Genomic DNA, 20285 nt, shown 5'->3' with positions numbered 1-20285 from the left:
TATTAAAGATAATTTCTCAATTTGCCTAAAAAAACACGGGACCTTACCGAAATCATGCTTTTGATACACAATCATGATTCATACTTATATGTTATTTGATATTTTATTAAAATCAAATATGAAAACATTTCTTTGTTGGTTATTATTAACGTTTTATATCGTATTTTCACCGGTACTTGTATGTAATTTATATGATTAATTATATTTTATATTTGTTATAACAAACTAGGCGTTAATAATTAGTATTTAGGGTCTCTTTTCTCTCCTTTCTAAACCCCAGCCTTCACCTCTTTCTTCTTCTTTGTCTATCAAAGAGGGACGATTTAGGGACAATTTTGATCCAAAATCACCTTTTGTTTTTGTGATTTCGTTGTCTACGGCTCAGTTTGTTTGATTTGCCGTCTTTGTGCAGTGTGTTTTTGATTTCTCGTCTTAGTACGATGTTTATTTGATTTAGGTTGAAATATTAACTTTGAGCAAGTGCAGATCCAATCAATGACTTTGATGTCCTCAACATTGTAGATCCGAACACATGAGTATTCCAGAGACTTGAATATAGTCATATTTGTAGGCATGAGTACTTTGAATGATGTGAGTTTATTCGCATATTCATCCTTTGTTTTTATCGACTTTGAATTTGTATTGCATATATCAATTTGAATGAATGAGTATCATTTTTTTTAAAAAAAAAAGAATTAATATTATATAACGCAATCTTTGTATGCATGCAAATGTTTATAATATCATATCATATTGGTATAAAATAACATATTTAAGCAACATTTTCTTGCCCTAGTTTATCTAACCTCCGTAGATCATCGAGGTATCTGTTCCACACGGGAGTGACCACTTTTTAATTTATACAAGCTTAATAAGACCTTGAGGAATTGCTACTTCAAAAAAAAACAAAAAAAAACCTTGAGGAATTGCTATACGATAATGCAAGCATTTCCCCACATTAATTATTACAAATTGGCAAACATTAAATTGAAAATGAAAACTTACTTATAAACTTTCTTGTTCTAGGGGCAACTCCACAGTGACCTATTGCTGCATTGCAGCGCCTATAAATTAACGCATGTGGCAACATATCAATCCACACCAAAAGAAAGAGAATATTGATCTTAATTAACTTTCTTAAGAGCCAGAAAATTATCATGGGTGTTATCACCTCAGAAAGCGAGTATGTTTCCTCTCTCTCTGCTGAAAAACTATACAAAGGCTTTGTGGAAGATGGAAACATTGTCTACCCCAAAGCTTTACCTAGATACATCGAGAAAGCAGAAACTCTTGAAGGAGATGGTGGCCCTGGAACCATTAAGAAATTAACTTTTGTTGGAGGTAATTAAATCTATATTAATTTTATTTGACCATATAGATACTTCCTCTAAGCTATCCATGTTAATTTATGAAAACAATATAAAAATAATTTATACATAAACACTTATATAATAAACGTTTAATTAATTGGGTGAGCAGATTTTGGGTCTTCGAAGCAACACATAGATGTGGTTGACAGAGAAAACTATGTGTACACTTACAGTGTATATGAAGGTATTGCTTTGTCAGATCAACCTCTAGAGAAAATAGTTTTTGAGTTCAAATTGGTTCCAACCCCTGAGGGAGGATGCATTGTGAAGTCAACAACCAAATACTATACCAAAGGTGATGATATTCAACTCAGTAAAGATTATTTGGACGCTGGAATAGAGAGATTTGAAGGTTTCACAAAGGCTGTTGAGGGTTTCCTTTTGGCTAATCCTGATTACAACAAAGACAGCAACTAATTCAGACAGACAGTGTTATGTTATTACTATATAATATGATCCATTGATCCTTTTGTCTTGCTTTTATATTCCAATAATAAAACATTTCAATTTGCATCGTGAGAATGTTCGTTTCTTTGATTTTCTTTTCTGGATGTCTTATTTCTCTTCAAATGTTACTTTCTATTTTAGTCCCATTTCAATTGGGACTAAAAATATTAATGTTGTTAATGTTTCTCATTTAAATTTGAAGGGAAAATAATGAAAATTACAATTTATCAAAAATGATAACGATGCAGTTATTTAAATTCTAAATTAAATTGTTTAAATAAAAGACAAAATTGAAATAAAATAATACAACAGAACTCAAGTGACTCATGAGAAAAGAGATAACTTTAAAATGATCCATAATATTATTTTGATAAATAATATATAATAGGGATAAATATATATTTCGACTCTAAATATATTAACTTTCACTTTTAATCTAAGCCTCCACTTTTTTTTTTTTTTTTTTGTCAAATTCGAAGGCTAAAGATGTTACAAGGAATTTTGATGTTTTCTTCGCATACGTATAAAGTAAAACACACCTTGACCAATTCAAAAGAAGCAAAAGCAAAACACAACCGAATAGTGTTTTTCCAATCAATAACTTACTAATAACATGAAACATAAAAATTAACATCGTTCTTTCCTAAAAGTACTCAAAAACGTTAATTTGATGAACATCAGTGACCTCAACTGATTCCAAATATCAATTTTAGAGTTAAATATGTTTTTGTTCCCTATAAATATACCAACTTTTCCTTTTATTCCCTATATTTTCAATCACTACTTTTGGTCCCTATTTTGTATTTTTTAATGAAATTGTGTAGGAATGTATACTATATTGTAAAAATCACTTCCAAAAAAAAAAAATTGATTTTTAACAAAACATGAATTAAATATGAATTTTTTACCTCCAAAAATATAAAAATTCATATTTAATTCATGATCTAAATTTTTTTAGGAATAATAATTATATTAAACTTTTTTCTGCAAAAAAGTTGAAGGAAATTTTTAGAGGGACTAAAACGAAAAGTTAGTATATTTATAGGGAACAAAAACAAATTTAACAATAAATTTTATATCCAACAGTATTTCTATGAAAACAGAAAGTTATCTTTGTCATAAGCATAGTTGAGTTGGCAGGGTATGTTGCAGTAAGCATTGACAGAAAAGTTATAGATCACTCGTAACCTAAAGTTGCACCCGTGTAAACCAGATTAGTAGTAACAATAGAGACTAAAAAAAAAATGACATTAAAGAAAACCAGGAGTTAACATCATCTGCAGCTTGAGATTTCTATCGGCCTAAGAACATCTTGAAAAGCAAAATATGCAAATCATAAGCAAGCAAAAGGACAACGCCAAACCGATATGCAACTTGGAGAAACTAACATCACTAATATGAGCTCTCAAAATAAACATTTCTAGGACGTCACTCAATGATTACATAGAATCTCATAAAACAAACCAAGATGTATCAAAAGAAATTCATAGGAAAATTCAAAAATTGATCAATAGTAAATGCCTAAGCTGCAGTCTTCCTCAGCTTAGCAAGCTCTTGCCTAACAACGCCTGCCCTCTGCATAAGCCGTAATTATAAAGCATCAGAAACAATACTACTAATATCAGAAACAAAAAAAAAAGATTAGGTGTGTAAATTGAAACAAACCTTGATCTTTGCCAACATGATCTTGAACCTATCAAAATCATTGAGGGCTGCCCTTCTCTTCTTCACAATCAGTTTTCTGCCCCATGAGCTCTTCTCCCACTTGTTCTTAACATCTGTTTAAGAATAAAACAAATCATTAACAAAAGAATACAACAAAAAAATTATGCAGTTTTTCACAAAAGTTGGTACCAACCAGCAGCTTCCATGGCTTTGATGAGATCCTTTTTCTTCGGAACTCTCTTAATATCAATCTTGATGTCAGTGAGTGAGAGCCTCTTGAAATTTATAGGGGACCTCTCCATATCTGGAGCATCAATAAGAGCCTGTCAACATATAGTACACAAACTCAGCGATGGATCAAGAAATATTTGCTTGTGGGGGCAAACTTAATTTGCAGTAATAAATAGTGCAGTATTGGCTCAAACCTGGATGCAATGAAACCACAACATTCATTTGAGCACTATTCATGGGAAATATTGAACATGATAAACGTGTGTTTGTTTACTAACTAATTTAAAGGGAATAAGAAACATGGTATTATATCCATTACATTCATATATTTGCAAAAGAATGAACTTGACACTAATTTAGGAACAACAAAAATGTGGGTGCAAGCCCCCGAAATGCTTCCCTCCCTACACCAATTATGCTATGCAGTTTCAACATCAAAGTTACAAAAAGCATGTCCAACTAATCAACACTGCAGACAACTCAATCTTTCTAATGAAAATACAGGCTGTAGTTGGATAACGACTCAATTAGCAGAGCTTATAGCATAAGCTCTTGTCAAGATAGGGCCTTAGGTATAACCTAAGAAATAAGATTGTTTTAATATAACAAATAAGTTGTTTTCATAAGTTATCTTGAAGAACTTATGAAGAAAATAAGCTGAAAACAACTTATGATAACTTATGATTCCCAAGTATTTATGCTAGGAGATGAGGCCTTAATATAACAAGATATCAATACCGAGATTAACAAATTTGCTCAAAACACCATTTAATGCAAAACACAGACACAAACTCCTTGAAGTAGAACAAATCAAAACCAGAAGCTATAGAAAACCTAAATTTAACATTAAAAAACTACCAGATTCTTTTTCTGGGCAATAAAAATCATGACAGCATTTTATCAACACACAGATGAAAAAAATTCATTCTTTTTTGCTTCAAGTTTCAAAGATACCAAACATAAATGATGCAGACAACTCAATTTTTGTAATCAAAATGCAGGGCCTATATGGATAAACAACTTAATTTGCAGCTTATAGTATAAACAATTATCAAGACAAGCTATTATGTATAAACTATTTCTATAACAGGTGATAAATTAATGTTTAATTGTTTTCGTATAAACAATATGCTGTTTTCATAAGTTATCTTGGAGAGCTTATGAAAATAAGCTGAAAACAGTCTATGAATACCAAGTATTTATGCCGGGGATTAATATCCCAATATATCAATACCTAGATTACCAAATTAGTTCAAAACACCAATAAATGCAAAACATTAACATAAAAATCTTAAATAGAACAAATCAAAACTGGTAGTTATAGAAAACCTAAAGTCGCGAACAAAAAACTACCTTAGTTTTTTTTTTCTGGTAAGGAAAACCATGAAAACATTTATCAACACCCAGATGAAAAAATTCATTTTTTTTAGTTCAAGTTTGTAAGAAACCAAACCTAAAAGATGCAGACAACTCAATCTTTATAATAAAAAAACACGGCCAATTTGAATAAATGACTTAATTTGCAGCTTATAACATGAAGACTTATCAACACAAACAATTATGTATAAGCTATTTCTATGACAAAAAATAAGGTAAAGTTAAGCTGTTTTCATATAAACAATAAGCTGTCATCACAAGTTATATTGGAGAGCTTATTAAAATAAGCTGAAAACAGCTTATGAATACTAAGCGTTTATGCAAGGAGATAAGGCCTTAATATCACTACCTAAAACACCAAATCAGTTCAAAACTTAACTTAATGCAAAGAATGGACACAAAAATCCTTGAAATAGAACAAAACAAAACCAGCAGCTATACAAAAACTAAATTCCTCAATCAAATTCTACAATAAATTTTTGCTGACAATGCATATCATGAAAAAATTAAATCAACAACCAGATAAAAAAATTCAAAGTTTTTTGCTTCAAGTTACTAAGAAACAAAACCTAAAAATTGGGTACAAGATGGATCTAATAAAAAAGCAGAGTAAAAAAAAAAAAAACAAAAGAAATGGAAAAATAAAATTACATACTCTAGTTTGGTCAATGACATCAACGATGACAACGATTCTACCATAGTTTTCTCCGTAGTTGATCAGAGCAACCCTTCCAATCTCAACGAATCTCTTGAAAGGCTGCAAAAAAATTAGCAAATGAATGTTAATTGAAGGAGAAAACTTGGAACATGAACAGAGATATGATGAGAAATTGTGCTCGGAGTACTCGCCATTTTTTCTCTCTCTAGGGTTTCTGAGATTCAAGGTTGAAGCAGAGAGGAGAGAGTGAATGAGCGAAATTAGGGTTTTTGTTAGGGTGATGTGTTGGGCTTAGAGTGGCGGGTTGTATTTGGGCCCAATAAGAGTTTATAATAATAGTTTTTATATTTTTTATTTTCTAAAATTTGTGTTAATTTAATTTTTAATAGTTAGAGGTAAAATAATTTTGATGTGAAGGATTATATACGGTAACAATGAAAATGTAAAAAAAAAAATTGTTATTTTTTTAACATATAATCTTTAATTAACTTTCATCTTTTCTCTATTACAATGATTCACTTCAAAAATAAATTATCAAGTAAGATAAAATGAACACATATTTGATTGACTAAAAATGAAAATAACACATATTTTAGAAAATTGAAAAAACAAAGTATTTTTCACAAAGTAAACATTTCCCAATAAATGAGAATTATATTTTAGATGAGTAGATGTTAAAATATATCGAACTGAGTTAGATTTTACAAGATTTAAACCTTTTTTATTTTAGAAGAAAACAAAACTTAAGTTTAGTATGTTACCTATCATCATACATTTAAAGGGATGATGCTCATGTGTCCAAGGTATATATGACATTTCTCTCAAAGAAGATTAGTGATGCTCGAATCCATCTTACATGACTCTTTTGGAAGTTTGATATAATGTGTCATCTTATTTAAAGGTTTAGTTCAATTGAATTGAGACATCTAGGGTTTAATGGAAACATGTTGTTTTGGTTCGGTTTCTGAAAGAAATAAATATGCATCATTTAAAAGTAATTTGTTTAATTTAGTTTTTACAATATTTTATCACAAAATTCGAACCAAATCAAATTAGTGAAGAACAAAAAAAAATTATGACTCGTAGCCTGGCAACATTTTATCAACACCCAGCAGAAGAAAAAATTCATGCTTTATTGCTTCAAGTTTCTGGAAAAACAAAACCAAAAAGACGGGCACCCCGTAATTCTAATTGGAAAAATGGATCTAATGAAACATAATAACAACTAAAATAATAGAAAAATATATTTTAACTATTGTCAAAAAAAAAATATATACTTTAACTTAGGGTAAAAATTAAGTCAAAAGTTATACTTCGTTCCATTTCGTCAACTTTTCAAACAATGGAATAAATAATTTGCTCCGCTCCATCATAAAATATTCAGAGAGTATATTGGACGCAATTTAATTCGATTCTGTTCAACTCAATTCCATTGTATTTCATTCCACTCTACTCCGTTCTCTTCTATCAATCCAAACATAGCCTTATGATTTTTAAAGTTTAGGAGTTAAATGTACAAGATTTGAATATTACCAAATGAAAAATACATTTTTTTTAGTTAAACTAACTCATAAAAATTAACACTCGAAAGAATCAAATATAATACCTTAAAAAAAAAACACACATTCCAAATTAGCAAGCCAACTCCACAAAACAACCCAAGAGAATTGGTGAAAATACTAACCTAACAAATAACTTAGTAACATTTGTGTGTTAAATAACACACATCTAAGGATATACAAATGTTTTGATAGAAAAAAAACACAAATCTATCTGGACATGTTGTGTGACAAGATTGGTCGTTTCACAATTTTCACTCTTATGCAATCCCCTCTTCTATATTGAAACATGGTTAATGAATTGTCACGTTTTTTTTTTTGTGCAGATAATGAATTGTCTCATTGTCACGGTTGAACTTTGACTTTTGATGGAGCTTTGATTTTGATTTTGCATGTTGCCTTCAGTCTACGCACCTTCCTTAACATAAGAAAGAATGAAAAAATTCTTTGCTTCCTCTCTAGTTACTGTTCGTTTTCCTATTACTCAATTTTTTTCAAGGTAAATGAAGACTCAAAATCTTCAACCTTTGATGAAAAATAAAATGCACGAGGTAGGTAAGGAACTATTCTTATTCTTATTCTGAATTATGAAATATGAATCCAACAACATATCATAGTCTATAATAATGTTGGAAAATGGCCTTATTCTACCAATAGCCAACTATACGTGGGACCATGCATTTGAATATTTTTAGCCTTATCGTTAAGAGACAAAATCACAGCCAGCAGCCACGATCATTGAAAGTCTTCAAATAAAATAAAATTCAATGAACAATACTAACAATCAAACACATGTCCATTTATGTCACATTTTCAATTCCATTCAAAATTCATTAAATTTTTATCAAAGGGATCATTTCTAAGAAATTTCGTTTCAAGGGCTATTTCTTCTATAAAAGACCAAAGTCTCTCCCTCTTGGTCTATATCATTCACAACTTTGATCCTTGTAAATCTTCAATCTAAAAAAATTCACTATGGGAGTCACAACCTTTACACATGAGTATTCCTCAACCGTTGCACCATCGCGTATGTTCACAGCTTTGATCATAGACTCTAGAAATTTGATCCCAAAGCTCTTACCACAGTTTGTTAAAGATGTTAGTATAATTGAAGGAGATGGAGGAGCTGGAAGCATTGAACAAGTCAACTTCAATGAAGGTAAGCACTTAACGATCGAACATAAATTAGAGTCGATCCAACACATATTGAGGTCTAATATACAAATAGACATTTTTAAAACTAAGAATAGTGTTTTAGTATAATTACCAAAAAAAATTATTAAATTTTAGTAATTTTTAGACATTTTAAAATACAAAATCATTTATTAAATGAGTCTTGCTAATCAGTGCCCTGAAATATTGGTTAAAGAATTCCTAAATAGAAATTTTGTCTTAGCAATATAAGATGTTATTTTTGATCAAATAATGATTACACCACTTTTTTATAAAAACTTACTTATTTTAAATGCTTAACCAATGTCGTTGGGGGACTCTTCAGCATTATCTATAATCAATTTCATTTAATATTTCTTTTTCAATTGATAAAAAAGTCAATTGATTTAATCTTTATCAATAAATATTAATTATAATTTTGAAAATAATAGAGTATGAGTCTTTATCATTAAGTAAAATATTGATAAAATATTTTTGGATTGCTTCGGTGGTTTTACCATTGGGTCGACATCAGATAAACCAGAGAAGTTTATTTCTTGAATAACTTCTTATGTATTTCTATTATGATATGCAGGTAGCCCCTTCAAATATCTGAAACAAAAGATTGATGTGCTTGATAAGGAAAATTTGATTTGCAAATACACTATGATTGAAGGGGATCCATTAGGGGACAAGCTTGAATCTATTGCTTATGAGGTGAAGTTTGAGGCTACAAATGATGGAGGTTGTCTATGTAAAATGGCAAGCAGTTACAAGACTATTGGAGATTTTGATGTTAAAGAGGAAGATGTAAAGGAAGGAAGGGAAAGTACCATTGGAATTTACAAAGTTGTGGAGTCATATCTGCTGGAGAATCCACAAGTCTATGCTTGATTTTTTATTTATTTATTTATTTATTATATGTCATGTATCATAGATCATATACAAATTACAAATCTATTCAAATTTGTAATATTTTTTATGCAACAGTCTATTCAAATTTGTAATAAGTGTGTGCAACCATAGGGACATTTGGAATGGTTGCTAAGAGTTGAATTCCTTAATAAGTTCTTATAGCATGTGTGGCCATAAATGGCTAGAGATTGGTGGTTTGGCAAATACATCTGTATGAGTTAGAAGCTATGTATTGGACATTTCAATATTCGAGCTTTTATTTTTATCATTTTGAGTTTTTATATGTTTTGATTTTTTTACCATAATCGCCCAAAATACCCCGTGATCGATGGTGGTTTTTGGATAGCACTTGTGTACCATCAAGATACCAATGTTATATGTCATTGCCAATTAGAGTGTGCCACATACCAAAGTTATTTTATAAATGCTTTATTTGAAAAAGGGTGCCACGTGGCACACCCTAATTGGCCAATGATATATAACATTGGTACCTTAATGGTACACAAGTGCTATCTGCTGGTCTTTTGCACTCAAATTCTGAAGGAAAAATGCACTTTAGTACAAATAAAATGCTTGGAAAGTGAATATAAAATGCTTGGAAAGTGAATATAAGAATATGCAATAATATAAAATATAGTCTTTGTAAACTGCATACTCTAATTACAAACACAGGCCAAACCATGTTCATTCATGCAACTTATACCCAAAACTTCTTTGGCAAAATAAGGTGTATGACATTCATGATTCATAAAATGATCTATTCCATAATCTGATTGGTTTCACTATAGCCCATCATTATGAACTATATATGGAGAGATTTCAAGTTAAAGTAAGGTATATACATGACTCTCTCTAGTCTCTACCCTTCCAAAGATTCGTTTTTGTTTTTTCACATATCTTGCCTTTTACACATTCCTTAACCGTGTAAGGCATGTATAAATATATTCCATAAAACATTCTTCATCCATAATCCAATTCCTTAATATAAAAACAACTTCTCTTGATTATTCTAACTTTACAGCTCCATGGTTTACGAGTCCCAGGTAAGGCCCTAAAACTCCATGCATATATATATATATATATATATATATATATATATATATATATATATATATATATATATGTATATATATATATATATATATGTTTTTATCAACTTTTCTTTCTTTTTTGTGTGATTAATTATGGTTTTGATGAATTTAAACATATTGCAAGCATCCCATGTAAGAGTGGCTGATCCATCAAATGCAGAAACCTCGAGTCACAACGATACAAGTCCGAGTTGATTGTAACGGATGTGCGCAGAAGATCAAGAAAGCACTCAATGGCATCAATGGTAGGTATATTAATTTTACAAGATTTTCCTTCTTAATAACACACCAGCAACATCAACCAACTATTTTGTGAACTTGTTGTTTTGCAGGTATACATGATCTTCTCGTTGACTTCGATCGACAAAGGCTAACAGTTATTGGATGGGCAGATCCAGAAAATATTGTCAAAGCAATTAAGAAGAAGGCAAAGAAGAATGCCACCATTATTTGTTCCAATATTGAACTTACAACTTCATCTAAAGATTCTAAACCATCAAAACCAAAACCAAAAGAAAATCTTCCAGCTCCACAAGCTCAAGGAACCTCCTTTCCAGAACCAATGGTTGAGGCAACACCATCATCACCAACACCTACATGGCACAATGCAAGACAGCAGTGGCAGAACAATCTAGGAACTGAAGATGCAGAAGAGGCTCATATGTTACACCATCATCGGCCTAACCATGTTAACAGAATTGGTTCTGGGAATAACTATGTTGACCATAGAAACAGATTATACCATAATGACCCTGTTTTTCTACAAGAGCCATCTAAAATCCAACCATTGAATGTCATACATAGTTACAATACATACATGCCATCATCTCATATCACTGAATATGAATGTGTTAGATCACCATCATGGCACACACATTACAACTATATAGAACACTACAGTGGAGACTACAATGACAACAATGTAGATATAGCAGCCATGTTCAGCGATGACAATCCCAATGCATGTACCATAGTCTAGTATAGTGCCTTAGACATAGAGGAGAGAGACACTACATGAAAAGTAAAGGTCTAATTTGCTTTCCAATATCATGATTCTGTGACATAGTATCATTCAAAATAAAAATACTTTTTAGTTTGCAAGAGACGTAAGAAGGGAAAACAAGAATAATATCCCTATCTTCTGTGCTTATTAACTTGTACTGTATGATTCCTTTCGTCAAAGCAAAAAAGCACTTCATATGTAAACATGCAATTTCCTGAATTTCGCAAAACAGAAACATGCTCAGGTTGACACTAGATAGAAATAGAAGAATTTATGTCATTTTCTGAAATACTTATCAAACACGAGGTTTTACATTCTATGATGAGTGATGATGACTGATGAGTTTGTATATCCAATTACGGTAGTGTATGTCACTAGAAGAGAGATATACATTCTCTGATGAGTGATGACTGATGAGTTTGTATATCCAATTACGGTAGTGTATGTCACTAGAAGAGAGATATGCAAACTTTCATTGTCCTTGCTAAATTACAACAAGAGGATTGCTATTCTTTACGAACTAATGATGTACGAAAGCGGAGAAAATGTCTGTTTCCTTTTTATACAACATAAAATAAAAAATAATTTGGCTTCAACAATAAGCAAAAGGTGCGGTGGCAGTACAATTCTTCGCTTTCTTGTGGCTTGTTTTCGCGCAAATCAGCATTTTCCTTACAACAAATATAAGGAACAAGTATCTTTTCTGAATTGTTTTACACCGCAAAAATAACTATCATTACAATTGGCCATGTTCAAGAAAGAGATCATACAAAAGTAAACAAAATTGTGAACAAAAAGCTGGTTGGAATCCAGTATCTGTTCTCTCTTCCTCCAAACCTCTGTCAGCCGCAAATGGGACAATTGGGAACTCGTAATCTGTAATGTAGAACACAAACAGTAAATTAAAACCTCCAAACATTAGGCATATATGATCTTATATAATAGCTTGGAACCAGAAACATCATGATTCGTGATACAGTATAATACATATCTCAGTTAAAAATATACTGCATAAGATGGAGGGGGAAAGCCATGAATAATATCATGGTAAAGGCTTTTTGGCAATAGGTTACGAAAAACAAAATCAGCAAAAATTTAAGCATGTTTAGAAATTCCATACTAAATCCTGGTAGAGTTTCAAGGTCCTGGCTCCATCTAAAGTCATATCTATCCAACCACATTCAGCTTACCAATTTTTGTAAGAACTATTGCATAACAAATGAGAACTTATCCTCTTGTAATACCTTCAAATAAAAGGAAGGCTAGTTTTCATTGTCAGAACTTATTTCAGATGCATCATCTTCTTCACCGTCCTTTTCACCATCTTTTTCACCATCTTCATCCTCTTGATAAAATTCAGCCTCGTCTTCACTTTCTTCTGTTTGGATATCATGCACCAAATGGCTTATTCTCTGAGAAGCCTTATCAATCTGAAAACATATTCAAATGAGGCCCCACAAATCCAATAAACATTCACCAGATGGCCAAATTAATTTTAGAAAATGTGACTATACCTGTGATGTCACCAGTTGTAGACGACCTGATAATTGCAACAGAGACTGAAGAGTTGCCCCTCTGGAATTTGTAATCTGAAAAATGGAAGACAATAATTGAATTTCTCAAACAGTACACGTATTGAACTGAGACAGGAATCACTGGAAAATCAAAATGAACAAAAGAAGCAAGCTAGACAAGAAAGAAACAAATCAAAATACCCTTAATTTTATCTAAAAAAACATATGAACAAGAATTACCAATCACAAACTTATGCCATCATTCCTCATTCATATCCTAATTTTACTCTTATTGCCAAGCTCCAACACAAAACTTGAATAACAAATATAATCAGATAATATATTAGTTTCTAAAATCATGCTTTTATTGCCTATCCCAAAGAAAATGCTAGAGGAACATTATTTCAAAAAATATGTTATAATGGCCTTTTTCAAGTTTTGTTCTTGAACAGGAAATGTAAAAATAAAATGTGCAAAGCAACCTTAGTGCACTTTAAGCAATATCAGGTGTTAGAGTTACCGCACTGTTGGCCAGTGATTATCAAAAAGAAACTAAAATTGGTTGGCCAGCATTTGTTAAAAATGTAAACAAACATGTACCATGCATGTTAGAAAAAGAACAACGGAAAAAAATTACGAAATTAAGGCATAATTGCTTTCAGATATGTTTACACAGTGTCAAGATAAACCATGTTGAATTAACTGATCCTTTGGTCATTTCACTATTTTTCAAGTCTTCATGTGTCCATATATAATGAAACTCAACATAAGTAGAATCTATCAATTTAGGACATCAATGAAGCATCCATCACAATTTCACAAGTAGGAATTATGGAAAAAGATGCAGACCTAAATTAGAGTAAGGATAATTAATATTTGAATTTTTCAGTGTAAATTTAAAATTGAGGTGCCAATACCAAGCATGTAAATGAGAGAAGCGAACTTAATCCATGATACCTTGTACACTGAATCAAGCATATGTGTTACAGATTCTTCAGCAGCATTATGACCATGGGTAACTAAAATGCTATACATCCATGGAAGCACATACTCTCTTCTAGACGACCTGTCAGTAAAGAATTATTTATAAAGTCACCAGTAAATGAAAAATGAAGATTTCTTTATGAAGTAAATGAATATTGCCACTCACAGAAAATGAAATCTGTACCGAAAAATATCATTAAATTCGACAATCAAGACAATATCATTTAATTGTCAAAAAAAAAAAAAAAAGTAAACGGTCTCTTGTGAGAAAAACTGAAGATAGTGCAATAGAAGATATCAACCATATGAAGCCTTGATTACGATTCTGCCTCTATTTAATATATCTATCTAACAATTATCATATTTGGAAGCTAAAGGAAATGAGGCCTGATTCTATTCTGCTTCCACAACACTATGGTTATTATTAATCTTTAGAAATTTCATCTTCACGATTGTTTTCTTGCTCCCAAGATCTTCAATCTTGAAGACAAACCCAAACTTTTAGTGGCAACCGCCGGAGCACCACCTTCTGAAGATCCAACATGTGGCATTTAAGTTGATCTCTTGCTAGTAAAACTGTAAAACAATGAAAGTGAATAATCTGAAAGCATCCCCTCTCAATGTCGGTGCAGCAAAAAATAGCTTCTTCTTCTCAGGAACTTGAATAAGCTAAAATTATTGACCATTGAGTTACATTCATGAGTCACCGATAAGTCTCCCTTCCTTCAATCGAATCTTGGAAGTTGGAACCATCTTCAAGATGGTGTATCCACAACAAAGGTAGGAGTCTAGATTGAGTGAATGTGAGGAGAGAGGTTAGCTTTGGTGTTGCAGTGCATCACTATCGACTACAAACAAAAGGCTACTCAGTGATTATTTGACCAATACTGACATGTGACAAACAACCAGACAATTGTGACAGCAACCAAAATCCTCATGAAATCCGAATGTGGCAGCAGCTTGTAGAAATGTAATTATATATTGATATGACAGCAACTAAAACCAGGACCACCACCAAATTAGTAAGTAATTAAACTAACTTGGTTATCTGAACCCAATTAAGATGCCTTGTAGTATCCTTTACTCTTCTAGCAAACTAAGTCAAAACAAACAGAAATCTCTACAGAACTTTGAGGGTCTAGTAGTCACACAGTTGAATTCTCTCAAATGACAAGAAAACCCCCTCATCAACTCAATTCCTTATTATATTTGTAGGCAACATGCCTCATTTCCCCTAATTACTTCCCTAACTTACTAGGGGTTACCCGTCAATAACATCAAAACCTGATCTGAAGAATTTGTTCCGTCGGCTCAATAAATTTACCCTACATTTGAATTTACCACTCAAAACAACAAATGGGCCAAATGAAGTTAAATTGCTACAGAGAAAAGTGCTCAATCTTTTGAATTTACCCCTCAATAACATTATCTTTTAATGACCATGATATAATATGCCACAGAGATCCCTTCATTTGAGAGAAAAAACAACCGAAAGAAGCCAAATTTAGCTGTAGTATCAAATCCTCCTAGAATTGTAATCAAAATTCTATGCTAACTTATTCGATTTCTACTAGGTAAGGGACCCAATAAAGCAAATGTCAACCATAAGAGAAGTGAACATAAACCTAGAGTAAGTGTTGGTCATTTTAATGTTGCAATAAAATAAAATTAGGAACAAACACATTCCCCATAATTAGGAGCAAACAAGAGGATATTGAAAGCATTCATCATATCAAAACACCTACAGGAGAAAGTAGAAGAAAAGAAAATAAACCTTGATTGCCATATAGCCAGCAACACTTCCAGTAGCTTGAATGCTTCGCTTGGTTCCATAGACAAAACAGCTGCTCTTACCTGATAAATGCATCATAAATTTAGGTGCATAAATGATTACCATGATTCTTAAAAACAATGGATAATAAACATAATTATAGTGATAACAAAAAACAAATAGATAAAAGAACAGATTTCTTTTACAAAAAACAGAACAGGTGGAATCAAAATTAATATCAGATGACAATAACCCTGACTGATAACTAACCTTCTTCTTTGGAAGAGTAGATTCTAGATCAATACCCTTTAACAATTTAGAACAAAGTTCAAATTTTGATGCACAATCACTCTCACTGTAAAGCAATCCTAGTGATCTCATCCGGTCCTCCATGCTAATTATATTAGTCTCACTTTGCACAATACCATCTGCACAGATTGGTAAATCAACAGATTATGCAAAGCAAGGGGGTAAAGTGTCAATCCATCTTCTGTTATCAACTGAGCAGCATGAATATGCAGAAGGGAAATTGCAATAAAAGTATATCTCATTTGATGAGTGGAAATGACAATAAATCAATTCCAGAAGCAATGGCAATAAGTGCTAGGCTGCTAGCCCATTGACTAGTACGTGCTAAAAAGAACTGTAATTGACAAACAATTCAATTCCTTGATTTTGTAATAGAAAGGTCAACACTATGTTGTTAACCTTAAAATTATAAGATCATTCAATAGGTGTTTTATGGTTCAGTTATTGCAATTCTCTTAGATCAAATAACAGATAAAGTTGAACACAAGCCGTATTCACAAACAAGATTCTTTTAAGCAAACATAAGGTAGCATCAAATTGTCATTCAAAAGATTGTCCACAAGAATTTTGTTTATATTAATAGACAAAAATATAGGGGAAAAAGTTATGTGTGATACACAAATACAAATTCCAAGAAGTTAATGAGGTGCATTGAGATCATACTGCACGTGGCCTTTGCAATTTCAATATATAGACTCGCCCACCTATGTGCTATCTATGTAGGATTCATCAATTCGTGCAGCGTGGTTTTTTAGAAGACAAGTGAAATTTCCACATTAGTATTAATTTAGCCACATAAACTCTATTCATACACAACTTCAATTTTCTAGAAAACAGTGAAAGTTTTTGATTTGTTATTTAGCACAAAAATATAATAAGCCAATAGGAATACATACAGACATCGAAAATTTATGCTTCAACAAGAAAAAAATGATTAAGTACCATCTATCTCCATAGAATCAGCTATACCACTTGTAAACAAATCATCCATCACATCCTTGTCCAAAGAGTCTTGAAATGATTCCTCTTTCTCACGGGAATCAAAAACTTTAGGAATTGGAAGCAAGGCATCCTCGGCATTAGCACGGTCTAGGGCAGTTACTGTCAAAATATAGAACAACAGTTAGTAACCTAAAATAGGATCAGGAATCAATTACTAAGAACTAGAAGATCAACTTATTTTATGCGATAAATTTAAATATCAAATGAAAAGATTATGAGCAAAAAACCAAGCATAATAAAATGAAAATATAAGAAGTATAAAACCATTTTTGGGTTTCCACCCAATAGGTTAAGCTTTTCAAATGATTAATCCTGACAAACACAAAAATAATCAAAATAAGAGAATGCTTGTCAGAAAGAGTTAATCAAAGGCAAAGAAAGTCTTCACCTCTTTGTACATCTGTCCTGTTTTTAGATTTGACACGAGATTGGCTCTTTGGAAGAAGAACACCATCACGGGAGACACTCAACTTTACATCTGCACCGGAATGCACTAGAATATTTTGAAATGATGGTTTTACAAGCATCCCGTAAACAAGAAAAACCTGCCCAGAAGCCGGCTTCTGGGTGCTTTGTAAGTTTGCAGCGTATATTGCGGGGAGTGCACCCTTGTAATTTTTTGTGGACATGTCTTCCGAAGATAATGAGATTTTTGTGGGTTTTGCATTTCGTAGTTCTTCAATACTATTTCCAAACCATAAATAACAAAGACCAGCTTCTGATATGGCCAAAACACATATGCCAGCCTCATCATGTTCCCCTTTATCAATACACCTACTATCAAGAAAGACAGCAGGGTGCTCCATTGCAAGAACACAGCTAGCTGACTGCTTTTTAGAGCCATCTATACTCCAAACAGCAACATATCTTTCACCAACAGCAGATGAGAGGATATACTTGCTATCTTCAGTGAAGACCATACACCGAACAGATCCCTGATGGTTAAATTAAAAAAAAAAAAATTATTATACAAACAACAAAAGCATCACAAAAAAATAAGGCACGGAGTATATGAAAAGAGAAAAACATATTAAACTTACAGGATGACCAGAGCATTTTTGAATCTTTTTTTTATTAGAACAATTGAAAATCTTCAATTGTGCTGCTGCAGTAGCTAACTTCTTCCCATCTGATGTAAGTAAAAGGGAAATTACCAAAATCAGAAATCATTGTTATAATATTACCTACACATTGCAGATTCATCTTAACCATGCCTCGCTGAAGCTCTTTTGACCAGGAAATTTTGTTTATAGTTTAACATCCAATCAACAAAAACATGGAGCAAAAAGGAAAAACTCTTTCTCATTCTAATTATAACAATGACTGCATAATTAAATTTGCAATGCCAATTTCAAATAAAATGCACATGAGGGTAAAACAAATTCTAGGTCAATCAAATTGTACAACACATTGCATACAATTTGTTAGGTACAGATCAATTCAGTTAGTATCCCAGCGGCAATGCATTGATTTCATTTCCTACCACACAAAAAACAAGAATTCTGCAAAAGTTGTGAAGGATGCATACCTGGAGAAACTGATATACAAGATACTGCCTTTGATGAGGCTTTAAATTTCTCCAGCAGTTTTCCTGTCGTGAAATCTGTTGCGCATACCATTCCATCCACACCTGCAGTATAAAAGGTTGATCCATTTGCCAAAGACGAAATGGCTCTGACACCTCTGCATTCGAATTGAATAGTAAGAATAACAGAAAGAGGCGAGACAAGGGAACTCAATGTTAACTTTTCATGTAACACAGAAATTAAACTTATTAATCACAATAATTTACTCCATCTGTCTCATATTAAATTTCGCTTAAGATTATGCACACTTCTTAACAAAATCATGGGGTGTAATAATTCTTATGATAAAATGTGTTTCAATTACTGAACTACCCTTATTAATAGTAGTTAGTGAAATAGTTAGTTGGATTTGTAACACAATAAAAAAACAGTTTTGCTAACAAATACGCACGTGTTAAGAAATCAAAAACATAGAAATATTGTCTTGTAAGTGGCGCATTCAATTCCTTACAACAACAACCAAACCTTATCCCACTAAGTGGGGTCAGGTACATGGATAAAATTACGCCATAGGGATTTATCATGAACCATAGTTGGATCCAACTCATTAATCTCTAAATCTTTATTATTAGTTTCTCTTATGGTTTTTCTAGGTCTTCCTCTGCCTCTAGTGAACTGAATATCCTCCATCCGATGTACTCTCCTTACTGCATAATCTACAGCTCTTCTCTCTACATGCACAAACCACCTAAGACTATTTCCCACCATCTTTTCTACTATAGGTGCTACCCCAACTCTCTCTCTCTAATGTTGTCATTTCTAATCTTATTCCATCTAGTCTTACCACACATCCGACACACAACCTCATGTCCTCATCTATGCTACACTTATTATATTCTCGTATTTTTTTCAAGACAATATTCATATATTAGGTTTCTTAAAATTTGCACACATAGGACACTTATTAGCAAAACCCAAAGAGTCAATATCGATTAAAATACTATAATAACAAAAGTTAAGGCAATCTTATGTCTTACTTACCCAGGATGACAATCATTGATTTTCCAAGACAATTGACCAGCAGAAACATCAAGTGCTAAAACATCACCACTACCAGTTCCAAGCAGCAACAATGAGGATGATGAATGTTTTCTTTTCCTCTGCAAAAACAAAATAATTCATTCACACTATCATTCATAAAATAAAATACTCAAAGACATAATAATGTAAACAAGGAAGGTCGGTCCCTAGTACCTTTGATTGAAAAGACAACCACTTGATACAAGTATAATCAACAGAAAGATGTCCTTTTTGGTCAAATATGTTGGTTTCATGAGTTGAAGTAATGTCTGCAAACTCGGTCTGAACTTGACCCTTGAGAGCATCCCATATCTTAATGCGACCGTCACCAGTGGAAATAGCGAAGAAGTCGAGAGAAGGATTGAAAGCGGTTAAAATGCCTCTGATATCTGCTGAAGCCGCCATAGCAGAAGGAAGAGTTGGTGAAGAAGAAGCTACGGTGCGGAGAGGGAAACCAGTTAGGGATGATGATGACGGAGACGACACTCTAAGGTGGTGGTGGTGACGGCGAGTTATGTTCGAAGGACGAAGAAAGAGGTTGCAGAGTAGAGAGTAGAGAAGAGAAGAAAAGAGGGAAAACAATAATGGGCCGGGTTGGTTTATAACTGTCGTAGCTAGGTTTAGGCCCAAT

The 20285-nt window shown here is 32.3% G+C and overlaps 5 protein-coding genes across 6 annotated transcripts; 3 read left to right on the top strand and 2 right to left on the bottom strand.

Annotated features, from left to right (window-relative positions):
* Positions 1-1096: 1096 nt before the first annotated feature.
* LOC146902643 (nodulin-13) lies at positions 1097-1892 on the top strand. The gene is made up of 2 exons (XM_085736053.1): positions 1097-1341; positions 1480-1892. The coding sequence occupies exons 1-2, from the start codon at positions 1158-1160 to the stop codon at positions 1785-1787; spliced, it is 492 nt and encodes a 163-aa protein (XP_085592179.1). The 5' UTR covers positions 1097-1157; the 3' UTR covers positions 1788-1892.
* Positions 1893-3084: 1192 nt separating this feature from the next.
* On the bottom strand, positions 3085-5982 carry LOC146902642 (large ribosomal subunit protein eL14). Of its 2 annotated transcripts, XR_015021136.1 has the most exons (6): positions 5940-5982; positions 5746-5847; positions 3676-3805; positions 3483-3595; positions 3260-3392; positions 3085-3206 (listed from the first exon to the last, which is right to left on the bottom strand). XR_015021136.1 is itself a non-coding variant. In XM_085731531.1 (5 exons), the coding sequence occupies exons 1-5, from the start codon at positions 5940-5942 to the stop codon at positions 3339-3341; spliced, it is 402 nt and encodes a 133-aa protein (XP_085587657.1). In that variant the 5' UTR covers positions 5943-5982; the 3' UTR covers positions 3186-3338. The 2 variants fall into 2 exon arrangements, 1 of the variants encoding a protein (XP_085587657.1); XM_085731531.1 differs by having other exon boundaries at positions 3186-3392.
* Positions 5983-8232: 2250 nt separating this feature from the next.
* Positions 8233-9642, top strand: LOC146902641 (pathogenesis-related protein STH-2-like). The gene is made up of 2 exons (XM_085731530.1): positions 8233-8466; positions 9055-9642. The coding sequence occupies exons 1-2, from the start codon at positions 8283-8285 to the stop codon at positions 9351-9353; spliced, it is 483 nt and encodes a 160-aa protein (XP_085587656.1). The 5' UTR covers positions 8233-8282; the 3' UTR covers positions 9354-9642.
* Positions 9643-10333: 691 nt separating this feature from the next.
* Positions 10334-11671, top strand: LOC146902640 (uncharacterized). Its single transcript, XM_085731529.1, has 3 exons — positions 10334-10417; positions 10590-10710; positions 10798-11671. Exons 2-3 carry the CDS (start codon positions 10620-10622, stop codon positions 11442-11444), a joined length of 738 nt encoding a protein of 245 aa, XP_085587655.1. The 5' UTR covers positions 10334-10417; positions 10590-10619; the 3' UTR covers positions 11445-11671.
* A 445-nt stretch (positions 11672-12116) lies between these two features.
* LOC146902639 (transducin family protein / WD-40 repeat family protein) lies at positions 12117-20194 on the bottom strand. Its single transcript, XM_085731527.1, has 12 exons — positions 19829-20194; positions 19616-19734; positions 18577-18731; positions 18089-18177; positions 17437-17983; positions 16989-17147; positions 16008-16165; positions 15741-15820; positions 13940-14048; positions 12983-13057; positions 12713-12898; positions 12117-12344 (listed from the first exon to the last, which is right to left on the bottom strand). The coding sequence occupies exons 1-11, from the start codon at positions 20057-20059 to the stop codon at positions 12731-12733; spliced, it is 1890 nt and encodes a 629-aa protein (XP_085587653.1). The 5' UTR covers positions 20060-20194; the 3' UTR covers positions 12117-12344; positions 12713-12730.
* Between the last annotated feature and the right edge of the window lie 91 nt (positions 20195-20285).

The sequence above is a fragment of the Medicago sativa genome, chromosome 8 (genome assembly GCF_051527215.1).
Source record: "Medicago sativa cultivar Bolivia chromosome 8, Bolivia_mono, whole genome shotgun sequence".
NCBI lineage: Eukaryota > Viridiplantae > Streptophyta > Magnoliopsida > Fabales > Fabaceae > Medicago > Medicago sativa.
Note: the sequence above shows the minus strand (reverse complement) of the source record. Positions and strands in the feature narration are given on the sequence as shown.